At 37.4% G+C, this 13,128-nt stretch overlaps 1 protein-coding gene across 2 annotated transcripts in view; it reads right to left on the minus strand.

The window, feature by feature from the left end:
- The window catches only part of CUL1 (cullin 1), a 57,538-nt gene that overhangs the window by 28,380 nt on the left and 16,030 nt on the right, over positions 1 to 13,128 (minus strand). The window contains exons 2-3 of one of the 2 annotated variants that reach the window (XM_050891248.1): positions 12,676 to 12,968; positions 313 to 487 (exon numbers count right to left, since the gene is read on the minus strand). In XM_050891248.1, coding sequence (XP_050747205.1) covers positions 313 to 487; positions 12,676 to 12,815 — 315 coding nt within the window. In that variant the 5' untranslated portion in view covers positions 12,816 to 12,968. Of the gene's footprint in view, positions 1 to 312; positions 488 to 12,675; positions 12,969 to 13,128 lie in introns of those variants that run through there. The other variant, XM_050891249.1, reaches the window with a different exon arrangement.

A 13,128-nucleotide genomic window follows, 5' to 3' on the forward strand; every position in this document is an offset into this window, starting at 1 on the left:
CAGCATTACTAATATGCTGGTTAATTGGTTAGAAAGTCTAGCTATTCTTGTTCAAGATACAGGAAAGCTTAAGATGGCACATAACTTCTATAAAACACGGAAACACCATTTTGGCTTGAAGAGGAAAAGCAGCTCACAGGTACACTTAGCCTACAAAACATTCTAATGGCTAATGGCGACAAAAACAAATTTCAAGATCATTCAATTTACTTCCACTGGCTGCATACACCTCTACGTTTGTTGATACAAGCTTTTCTCAACCCAGCTCATATTTCTACTACAAATGCAGATTGATCTAATGTCCCATCTTACCTTAAGGAGATTCGTCAAGTAGTTCTTCAGAAATTCTTTTAGCCGTTTGTACAATTCCAAGCCAACAAACTGAGCACCTCCAGGTGTCTGGCCCTTTTTTGATTTAGAAGGAGGTACTCCAGCTCCCCGTGCTTGATTAGACTGGTGTACACTAGTACAGTAGTTATAAACGTGACTGACAGGGAAGTTAAGGAATGTGTATGTGCCAGCATGAGACATTAAAAATACAATGAAAAACAATATGTTCATTTCAATAAGCTATTTTTATATGACTGTAAATGACTTAACCATATTACAAGATGCATTAGCCCACATAAAATCAAACCAAAGGTAAGAAAATGAAGTAATTTTCAGCAGAATTATCTGCAGCAGAAATGTGTCAGATTGCCAAGTGCACTGCAAATACTGATGCCAACATTAAATTTACCTAACACTTAACAAGACCACCAAGAAAACAAAGCACTGGAATTTGCTGATAAGATTACTTTCAAGGTTTAAATGGAATTTATTTGATGTATCATATTGGTCTTCTACAAATACATAAGCTTTCATTTGAACACTAGCCTCAAGCAACATTCAGTAGTTGAAAACACAGAGCGTGATATTTTTGCATTCTTTCAAACACAATCCTTTATAAAAGATTTGGCCATTTAACACTGGCAGACAGAGGGCAAACCTAGAAAGCAGTTATGGTGAGACACACACACACTCAAATGCACACCATAAGATGACATTCACCAAAACCCCATTTTAGGCTACAAGTATAATCCCAACATTTAAGTATATGGTAGAAATAATTTTTCCTCTCATACTAATACAACCTGGAAGACTTGCTGTATCTGTTAACATAACATTTCAAGAAAACATTCTGTTTTCTGACCAGTACATTGAAATATTCAGAATTCTTCCAAAGCAGTAAATGGAACTCACATTGCTCAAAACACTTCAAAAAAGAAAGCCTCCTGAAAGAAACTGCACTCCACAAACAAGGAAAATAAACTAGCTTGGTAGCACTCAAATTCAACTTGATAAGGACTCAGATCTGACAATAAAAATTACCCCAATGACTCACCCGGCAAACGATTTGCCAACAGGAACGAAGCTACTGAGCACTCATGCTTCTACTGACACTCTGAGGGCAGGCTTTTGAGTCACATCCCTTGTTAGAGAACATTGTATTAAGCAATCCAGAAGGTCTAATTTGGTTTTAACTCGTGTTTTAACTAATGGGCCAAGCTTTAACCACTAGACAGGCTTCCTCCACAGTATGCCACGTATTAGGAAATTAATACGTTGCTGAAATTTGCCTTTTATCTTTCCCTTCAGAAAGACCAGCACAATATAACGGAAGACATCAGCACAATTAAATACCAAGGGAATTATAAACCCCAAATATATGATGCATTGCAGTCACTACGAACAGACTTGCTTCTAGTATTTAAACAGTAAAGCTCAAGCAGAAAAATCTCTTAAAATATCCAGTTAATTCCCTTGCAATTATTTAAAAAAAAAAGCTTCACAGACAAATCATACCTTTAAACTGGGTTTAAGGATCAGAGTATCCTGCATGCCACCAGGAACAAGGCTCACAGTCTTTGTGTCAAAATGAAAGGAAAGCCTGCTCACAGTCTATACTCATGTACTTGTTCAGAAAGTCATTGCATTCTGCCCAAAAGAGTAATGCTCTTTGCCTAAGATTAATCTTTTTTGAAAACATACAGCATACATTTACTTCTTACCTGTTACCTCATCCAGGTGCCAAATAATTAGATTTCCCATGATATCAACCAATAACATAAACCCTTCATTTGTGCTTAGCAACTGAACTTTTATCAGTCTCTTATCTCTATCTGCCACTTACTTCCTGGACATTAATGATTTCTTCCAGCTCCTAGTAATTTGTTTGTTCAACTTTCCTGGCACTGTTGCTACTTTTACCATCTCCGCTTCAATTTCAGAATTCCCTGTTCAAGTGAGGAACACCACACAGCATAACAATTTTTCTCTAGATACACAACTTTCTTTTCACAAACAAGAAAAGCAGGGCTTACCTCACAGTTTAACTTTAAAATAGTTAATATAAGGTCCTCTGAATTGTGTATGGAAAGTCTCTCCACCACGATACAAGGAATTTAGGGCTGATTGATAAATACCCAGTTGGCAGTCTTGCCTCCTCCTTCCCCTAACTCTCCTATCCCAAGTGGCTTTGAGCAAGCCTAAAAATACAAGGATTGTCCAGATGATGGGTAATTCTTGCAGTTTTTGTGAATACTGCCTGATGAAAATATTCTTTCTGTTCTTCTCCAAGAATAATCACAACAGCCGTCAGAAAAAGCTGAGCTGGAGTAAAAATATACCAGTAATGCCCATCTTTACTTGTTATTCTGGCTTGAGTCTTGCTAGCCAAAGCGTCCAAGACAGCACTTTTGAAATGCTCTAGTTTAGTTGTTCTATGCAAGTCAAACTGAAGTTAGTTTGCCTGTGCAGAAGGCAGTTTGCAAGTGTAAATAACTCTTTGACATATTATACATAAAAAAACGCTCTCTCACACTTTGTTTACAATCTGTGTCCCCATCTGCTAAAGCCAGCCACTGACGGAAAGACTGACATATTCAAAACAAAATCAGACTTGCGCTGCTTACAATGAAGTACATGACAGTCCATCCAAGAATCACAAGTGGAACGCTATGAAAAGAATTCTTGGTTGCAGAAGGCAAACTAATCCCCTCAACTGCTTCATAAGCTGGAAGCCATATACATACCCAAACAGCTACTAGGAAACATTTCTGTGGGTGTTTGCACAATTCTGCATAGCAATTCACATACTACAACAAGCAGAGAAGTTAATTCATCAATAGAACAGTTTGCATCACAGTGAAGCTGCAGTGCTCCCCAAGCTTCTGGCTGCTCAACTTCAGATTTGGCCCAGCAGACAAACCATCTACAGGAGGAACAGATCAAGATCAATCTACTCTAGCTTCTACGCCTTCCTTACAGTGAAGGAGAAATGACATTTACTTATCTAAATTAAAATTTGAGGTAGAAAACAGCAAGGAATTTTACAAATTGATTCAGCATTGTGCTGTTTAAGATGTAAAATCTTTTTCAGAACTTTATTCTTCTCTGAAACTCTTCAAAATGGGACACAAGAAGCATCCAAAGACAAATTAATTTTACCACCTTTGTCTTCAATATAATTTACATGACTTTTGACAACCTTGACTCAGTTTCTAAAGCTGGGCAGTGCAAAGGGAAAAAAAAATTCCCATGCTGCCAAGCCATAATGAATTTATGGCCTTGTAGGAGATCATTTCCACTGAAGGAAATGTTCCTGACACACAATCCACCTGGAGGGCTTACTTGCCACCTGCTTTTCCAGTAGCATGGGAGTTCATGCAGGCAACCAGCGATTTGGACTGGGGAAGTGACTGCCACTACAATTAACTGTTGTCCCTGTTCCCAGATCCTTTGCTGAGCAGATCTGAACTTCTGTGTCCACACAGGAGAAGTGAAACAGGCTCTTTCAGTAGTAGTGCATATACTTTTTGAGCAAGTACACCATCAAAACACAAGCTTGAGTGTGCCATGGTCACCTCTAATCTACCCTCTGCCCCAGAAAAGTACCAAAATACTCCATACAGCATTTTTTTCCTCCAGAAGCAACTGCAAATGGAAATTATGCAAGACAAGTATCAGTTTTGTAATTCAACCAACAACAGGAGAACACTCAGATTTTACACTGATGGGTGCAAATTACTCAGTTTCACGAGTCCCTAATCTTAATTTTTTTTTATAAAGAAAACAGTTCTGCTGAGGTAATAACTAATTCCCCTTTCAGTGGCACAGCTGGGTCCCCACAGTTTTTCCATTTTGCTATGAAAAATTAACATAACTGGAATAAGTCTGCTTGAGGAACAGATATGTAAAATTAAAAGAAACTGGAAGGGAAGCAGAATTAATACAATGTAGCACAAAACTACAGGGCAAAGAGAAATGACAACAAAGCTTTTGAAAAGGAGGAAACATGCAACAACAACAACAAAAGCTGAACAACTCTCTAACCAGAATTTCTCTCTCATTACTTCTAGTCTCTTTATTGTAAAGATCAGTTCTAGGCATAAATTTGCTATTTCACAGCTCTTAAGCAGTAATTCACTCTATGCTGAGTGCTCTGTCACCTCAACAGCTGGCCTACAGGAACAAGTTGAGATTAGTTCCACTTTTGTCAAAAATTTATATTTTCCTAGATTACACCAAAGGCATGCAAGAACAACATAGTTACTGAAAATAGATAGGAAAATTGCTAGGAAAGATTATGGAAGTTTTGTATTCTTGTAAAACCACTTCTAATACAAACAATACAGCTTACTATATTCACTAGACAACAGTTTTACATATCTTCTTCAAAATGATTAAAGCCATTTCAACTCCTGTGTGTCTAGAAGATTAGGCTGTGCGAACCTCACAAAACCACCTCACGCATAAGTAAAGCTGCTAAGAGAAGTGGACATTCTACATGACTTTAACGTTTCACAAGCCAAACAGATGAAGGAATTTTGCACAAATTTTTGAAATTATGAGGTTGCCAAAAAGCAATCACTTTTCAGAACAAGTGCTTTAAACACTGTCCTGGTTTCGGCTAGGACAGAGTTAGTTTTCTTCCTAGTAGCTGGTATAGTGCTGTGTTTTGGATTTAGTAGGAAAAGAATGTTGATAACACACTGATGTTTTTAGTTGTTGCTAAGTAGTGTTTATACTAAGTCAAGGATTTTTCAGCTTCTCGTGCCCAGCCAGCAAGAAGGCTGGAGGGGCACAAGAAGCTGGGAGGGGACACCATCAGGACAGCTGACCCAAATTGGCCAAAGAGCTATTCCATACCATATGACATCATGCCCAGTATATAAACTGGGGGGAGTTAACTGGGAGGGGGATCGCGGCTCGGGAACTAACTGGGCATCGGTCAACGAGTGGTGAGCAATTGCATTGTGCACCACTTGCTTTGTATAGTTTAATTCTTTTAGTATTGCTATTGTCATATTATTATTATTATCATTATCATTGTTTTTCATTCCTTTCTGTCCTATTAAACTGTCTTTATCTCAACTCACGAGTTTTTTTTCCTGATTCTCTCCCCCATCCCAGGGGTGGGGGGCAGTGGGCGAGCGGCTGCGTGGTGCTTAGCTGCCGGTTGGGGTTAAACCACGACAAACACCCACTTCAGCTTTGCGAGGAGCAACAGTAAAACAAAAAACCCAGAAACCTTCATTCTTTTCAGGGAGGTATCAGCAAGAGCCTATTTTAAGTCTGTTCAGTTCATTATCCAGTAAGGAAGGGTTACCCCCACAAAGCAGTTCAAAGAAAACAAACAAAGATCCTGCCCTCAACCCCACACATTCTCCATCTGTGTTTCAATACACTTTATCCTATGATCAATTACACATTTAAGTCTTTAGATTAGACACTACTGCACTGTTAAACCATCCCCATTTTAGTCAGGGAAGGACTGAGGCAGAGACTGAAGGAGCTATTACAGCATCAGCCACACAGCTACTATGAAAATCGAGGCATAACTGAGCTCAGACACATTTCTACAAGTCTGAGATTGGAGAAATTTCCAGCAAAAGTCATCTGAAGACTAACAGATAACTTCTTGTTTCCCTCTTAATGGCATAAACTCAAGAGAGTCACAGAGAAGCACTGAGTTACAAGGAAAACACAAATTTCCAAAGCCAAATGCATATACAAAGTGTACAGTCTTTATGCCAGTAAGTGTAAGAACCACCATAACTGAGGTTGCTTTTAAGTTTAAAGTTCTTTGCATTGACAGAAGTTCGTTTTGTACAGAATATTCTTGGTTACTATAAAAAGCAAGTAGAACAGCAAGCGATCATTGTGGAGAACACCACAAAAAAAGGAAACAATTGCAGTAATATAAATATATTGTGCACTTCTTTCAAACTGAAGCAGCAATTTTTATAAATATACACAAACCCATACAATTATACCTACCTTTCCACCCAAGGAAAAGTGTATTATGTACCCTTTGAACATGTAAACAAATACATCTACTTCTACCTTCGCGTTCCACACAAGCACTAACTGGTACATTAGAAACGCTATGAAATATCATATTGAATATAAGCAGCATTAATAGTATCAGACAGCAGAGGCTGCTTTGATGTATCCAGAATGATCTTAAACAATTTGACATTAAAGTGAAAGGATGGCTTAGAGTGGGACAATCTCAAGAGAAAGTGGAATAGTTTCTGAGGTTTAAAAAGTGCATGCCCTAACACCCCAGTATCTTTTCTGTACAGAAAAAGCATAATAATCTGTTCAGGAAAAAATAAAAACAACTTATGCTGCCTGGTAACAACAGATTCATGTGATCAGAAAATAAAAGATTCTCACAGTTTTAATATACATCTGCTGATCTAAAGTCCTACTAAGATTCAGGAATTCCAGCTAAAGCCACTAGGACAACGATTGCAATAGAAGCAACAACAAAAGACCTTGGCAAATGGACGCCAAGAGAAGGGCTTCATCGTTTTGCTTGGGCAACGTGTACTACTGTTGCTGAATCTATCCACAGGCAAAAAAATGTTAAATGTATTTATACATTCTATTTTATGAACAGACGGATTATCCTGAGTCATCTGGTATTTTTAAAATATAAGCATACTACACTTAATTATTTAATGTTTAACATAATCTTTTCCTTTACCACTTGCTAATATCCGAGAAAAAAAATCCCAGCTTATAAAACAGATTACAGTAACCTTTTGTGATGTACAGTTACTTACATTTGGTCTGATAGATAATCAGTAACTATCACTTCATTAAAATAAGTTAACAAAATTGAATCACAATAAGCAAATTCAGAAACAAGGAAAAGATTTTTCATAAAATAATGAAATGTGACAGACAACCTAACCTTTACCTAACCTTACTTTAAAATACTTAAAGCAATTACTTTTGAAAAGAATTACTGTGGCTAATAATGGAACAATAACATAAGAAACACATTTGTAAAATTCGATTTACAGGTGTAAGACTTGAGCAAATTTTAAGTCATAGTAAATTCAGCCATTTTACTTCAGAGTTTCACATAAGAGCTATATGATAATTATGCCAAACAACTACTCAAATGTATTACAGGAACTGTTGAAATCAACAGTATGATTTTTATGTACACAACATTAGACAGACTTTGAAAGCCAATTGGGACATTGCAGATGCACTTTTTAGTAAAACAACCATACCTTCCATAGTACTGTATAGTCTTCTTATCAATGAAAAGATTTTAAGATATCTTCATGTAGACGAAAACCTTATTTGTTATAAATTAATGGTACTTGGAATCTTTAAACAGTCTTATTTTTCCCGATTGAATTTTCTTTAAATATTAAAACTGGACAAAAAGGTTCCTCTGTTCCGTATGGGCATAAATTAACTACACTGTCTAAAAAAATTCCTTAAAAATGCTTCTCAGATTATGTTTTGTAAATCAAGACAGTGAAAGCATCAGTTTATGCCGAAAAAAGTCATTCTGACATTTCAAATAAAAAGTACACACATATGAAATAAAAGCCCACCACTAAGCTTTCCATTCACCAATCATATCTGGAAATTGAGAAGTTGGCGTGTGCTTGGAGGAAGAAAATAAGAATTTCAGAAAGTTATTCAGCTTTTTGTGTAAGCCACTATGAAAAATTATGCTCATTTAATATAGTGCAGGAAAGTTTTCTGATAGACTAGTACCTGGTCTGAGAATCTGCTTAAGATACATAAAACAAGAAGAGTAACAAAATCCTTTTGTTCTCTCCACTGCAGAGTTTAGATCCAAATGTATGTAAATCCCAATTCATCCTCTCACACCATGAGGCCTGAGGAAAATAAATTGCAGACTCACCATACGATTAGTTTGAAAAACGGGCATCACGTTCTGCCAGAAAAAAGACAACTAGCAGAAGATGTATGAATATTTTATCATTGCCAAACAGAGTTTAAGAAGAAGTGGCCATAAAGACAAGTGACTTATAGCAATATAAATAGTAGTAAGTTGAGTAAGAATAATTCTAGTAAACAAAGTAATAGGTCTTCCACCAACAATTCACAACAGAAGCTCGCAACTTGCTACACACAAGCACAGTTCTCTCTCGGGCAGACTAACTGGCAGCTTCCTCCACATAGACTAAATGCCACGGAGAGATATTCTGTATACATTGATACTACAATTTTGTTTACTCCTTGACTAATTGCAACAAATGGGGTTCCTTTTTTGTTGTTGCAGAACAGCAGCTTGAACTTTTTCACTTTGCGTAGAGAGAATTAATTCTGAGCAAACCACCCTCTCAGGTGCAGTGTACCAAAACTTGCTATTGTCCTCCTGAGTTCCAGGAGTGACTTTATCACTGCTCTAACATTGACTTTTACAACCTAGTCCTGTGGCTAACAGCCTCCAAACTAATTGCCACTAAAGGAAAAATAAGGTAAAAAGGCCCTTCCCTCACAACATTAGTAATGCTGTTAGGTCTACCGTTCCCAGAAATCTAGTTACTTATTGACTATTTCTCTTTTCTGCATGAAGTAAATGCTTGGCATGTAATCCTATGCCAGCTTGCAATACAGCCTGTCACAAGATGCTAGTTACTATTGCAGGAGCTACTAGGCTCTTCAGTACTAGAAATTACTTAATATCTGGCTAAGGGACAGAAAAGCATCCAGATAAAGGATTTCATTTTCAAGAGTATCACACATGGGAGGGGAAAAAAAACCTGAAAACAACAAACCACGCAACAAAAAAACACAGTCTCATCTTCCACAGCAAGCACCATTCTAAAGGAATTCTGTTTCTATATGGAAGTTGTAAATTCTCAATAGGAAACACAAAGAATATACCTCAGAAAGTAATTAAAGTACATGAGTACATTGATCTTCATAATCATGTAAGGAGCGGTATACAAAAATATCACAACTTCCATAAAGGACTACTCTTCTGGTTAGATGCTTTGGCACAGCTGGGAGGGCAAAAGGAATCACAAAAGTATATGTAGTACTGAAAAACATTTGGTGACCATCTGATCTGACAAAAAATACATCCTGCAATCAGAAGCACAAATGAATCTAAATTAGAAAAAGTAGGGATGAGGATCTTGATAACCACCATTCAGAAACAAGATTTCTTGGTTCATCTGTTCAGTATTCTCAGATCTAGAAAACCCCTGGAATAATCAACGTCTTCTTCCGCTGGAATGAAGGAAAAAACCCACACCTTAAGTACAAACTCTGGCCTGTACTCAGATTGAATCTAGTGTCTCACAAAAAGAAACACTCTGAACAAAGAAAATGAGCGGAGGTCGGATGGAGGTCCAAACCATCTGAATTGCATAACTCTTCCAATTCTTTCCCAGATTCACTTGAACAAGGCACAAGAACTTCCATATCTCCAATCAATTTTGACTGAAAATTCGATACTAGATACAGGACTAAAGGCAGGTTTGCTTGTATGCATGGTTCTCCTCCTTTTATAAATTAGAGGGATGAAATGGAATCCACTTCAGGAGCAATACCCTGACACAAAAAAAAAAAAAAGGAGCGGGGTGGGGAGGACAAAAGAGGATGAGGAAATGACTAAACTGTCCACTGCACAAGATTTCCAAACTGCTGTCCCATCCAGCATCCCTGTAAGTAGGGCTGATCTTCAGACTAATTACCGCTGCAGCTGAAACACATCTGCATCTGTTCTGCTTTCCAAACCAAGCTGTTTGATAGGCAGAGCTTCCCGAAATAAAAGTCTGTCAATCTACTAGACTTGCTGTACACAAAGACTGAGCAAATGTGTTACAGGTACTGCATCTGAAAGGGGAGTAATCTTTTAAGCACAACTTTTGAACATGTGCACTTGGTATAGGATGCAAAGTGCATTGTTATCTTCATAGTAAATTAAAAACTCTTAGCCTAACCAGTGTCAAATATTCTGAGTTATCAGACTATTAAATTAATCCACAAACGAAAGTCAACCACCAAAATTATCCACTAAATTCACTTATGAAAGTAACAAAAAACATCCTTTGTTTTGGACCCAACAACTCCTTGAAACAGCAAGAAGGAAATGAGTAGTTAATAGACAACGTATCCCTTTTACAGCTTCATTCCAAGAACATTTAAGAACATCAGAAGGGGAGGGAAAAAAGCAAGTGTTTTAACATTACCATTATAATAAGTACTTAGTCTTCAGCTGCCCTGCTTGACAGACCTCACTAACAGGAATATATTAAAGGCACTCAAAAGAAAAAACTCCCTCAGAGGTTCTACTACACGTCAGATTTCTATCAGACATTCAACTTTTGCACACTTGTTTCATTCAGTCAAGAACAATGCTGCATCTAGTGTTGCAAGAAATCAGTCATTTCAAGTCTTCGGAAAAGTTCTGACCCTAAACCAAATGTTATTTCATCTTCCCATCGTATTAAAGAAGTATCCTAGAAACACTGAGCAGACTGCTCAGGGTTTTTCCCACTCCCTCCAGGAGCATAGATTCTGCAGGCACAGATAAGATTACACATTGACTCAGAAAAGTTTGTTTTCTGTACATGTAATCTCAATCTCCTTAGAAAATCCAGAGAACTACAGAATAATTGCTTTATACCCTTCAAGCTCCTCTTTCTTTTATAAAAGCTCTGTCCTTTCAAACAAATTAACACAGACTAAAATTTGATATGAAATTCCAAATCAGTGCCAACAACAGCTTTAGACGTTAATTTATGTATCAGAACAATAACCTTTATTCAAAAAATCTCCAAAAATTGATAAAGAAAAATAGCAGAACTACTTAAAGATAGGAAATTTATTTAGTCATCATTTCTTCTATCATATGTCTACACACTTTGCTGTACCATCTTCTTAAGCAGTGCTTACTCTACCGAGCAATACAAGGTTACAACAGTGAACACAGAACGACAGATGCAGAGGTGGTTCCTCACCAAATCCATTACATGCCACTTTATAGGTGGAACATAAAAGAAAGATTTCTCACTTTCCAAACAAAGTCCTAAAGTCAAACACTGAAGCTATAATACAGCAAGAGGCACATCTCTCCTTCAAATTAGTTATAAAAGATCCTTATGCACTACCTGACAGAAACAAGTTTCCTACAATCTTCCAAATAGTACTTTAGCACGCACATACAAGGATGAACACAACCCCCTTTTAGCATCTTATAACAACTCCCAGAATGGGGAGATGCTGGAAAATTTCAATAGCTCTCTCATGAAAGCTAGGAATTCAAGAGAAACCCACGCGGTACATTCTCACTGCAGCCGGAAAATTGTAAAACCAACTCAAGACTAAAGTACTACTCTGAGGTTGACAAGAGAAAAATTTTCCAGGTAACCGGACATTATTACCAGTAAGACCTGCAGCATAAGGCCAGAGACTAACACATAAATGAAAAAGAATTTCTGTTTTCTTTTGGTGTATTGTGGACTCAAAATTAGACCTATTAATAAAATCACTTTAAACATCTGCTCTGTCAAAGATAATAGTAATCAAACCTGAAATTCAGAGGTAGCCATAATTATGAAGACAGTTTTCCAGACAACAGAATGTTCCTGCTTATTTGCCAGTAAGATTAAATAGAAAAGGCTAATCTTCAAAATAAAAATATATTCTTAAAAGCCACTAAGTCAAATAGTTATGAAGCAATTTTGAGTTTAGAAAAGTGTCCTGGTTTCAGCTGGGATAGAGTTAATTTTCTTCTTACTAGCTGGTACAGTGCTGTGTTTTGGATTTAGTGTGAGAATGATGTTAACACTCTGATGTTTTAGTTGTTGCTAAGTAGCGCTTATCTTAAGCCAAGGATTTTTCAGTTTCTCATGCTCTGCCAGCAAGCAGGTGTACAAGAAGCTGGGAGGGAGCATAGCCAGCACAGCTGATGCAAACTGGCCAAAGGGGTATTCCATACCATGGAACATCATGCCCAGTATATAAAGAGGCGGGAGTTGGCTGGGAGGGGCAGATCGCTGCTTGGGCATCAGTCAGGGGGTGGTGAGCAACTGCATTGTGCATCACTTGTGTTTTCTTGGGTCTAATTTCACTCTTTTAGTTATATTCCTTTTCATTACAATTATTATTATTATTATTATATTTTATTTTAGTTATTAAAATGTTCTTAACCCACGAGTTTTACTGCCCCCCCCCCCCCCCCAATTCTCCTTCCCATCCCAACTAGGAGGGGGGAAGAGTGAGCGAGCGGCCACATGGTGCTTAGTTGCCAGCTGGGGTTAAACCATGACAAAAAGTAAAAAGCTATCTCTAATCTACTAACAGTGAAAGTACTAACTGGCTTAGGCATTAGGATACGTGTAGAGTTCCATGTATCTGGATTTTGCCATACTTTGTCTGGTGTAAACCTGCTGAATTCCAGCTCTTAGGTCATCCCATATCTGGTCAAGACCGATCTGTTTAAGTCCATGCGGGTTCTGACTCCTGTTTGATGACATTTTGTACTTCCTGTAAAGTTTTCCAGTGCAGCAGCTTGAGATCTGGTTATTCCTCCATCAGAATCACAAGCCAAGTAACATTCTAAACTTAGCTGCAGCAACTCAGTGAGATATTCTTTACATACAAAGAGTAATATTTCCCAGGAAGATAATCTGCAAAAGGAAAAGAAAATATACACATTATATGACAGTCCAAATTCATTCACACTAGAGAAAAAGATACAAAATTAATTATTTCATTGAAACATTTTCATTTACACAGATGAGAAATCCATGATGAGATCTGAAATACCAGAACCAAGGAACATAATTT

This window comes from Gymnogyps californianus, chromosome 2 (assembly GCF_018139145.2).
Source record: "Gymnogyps californianus isolate 813 chromosome 2, ASM1813914v2, whole genome shotgun sequence".
Classification (NCBI taxonomy): Eukaryota; Metazoa; Chordata; class Aves; order Accipitriformes; family Cathartidae; genus Gymnogyps; species Gymnogyps californianus.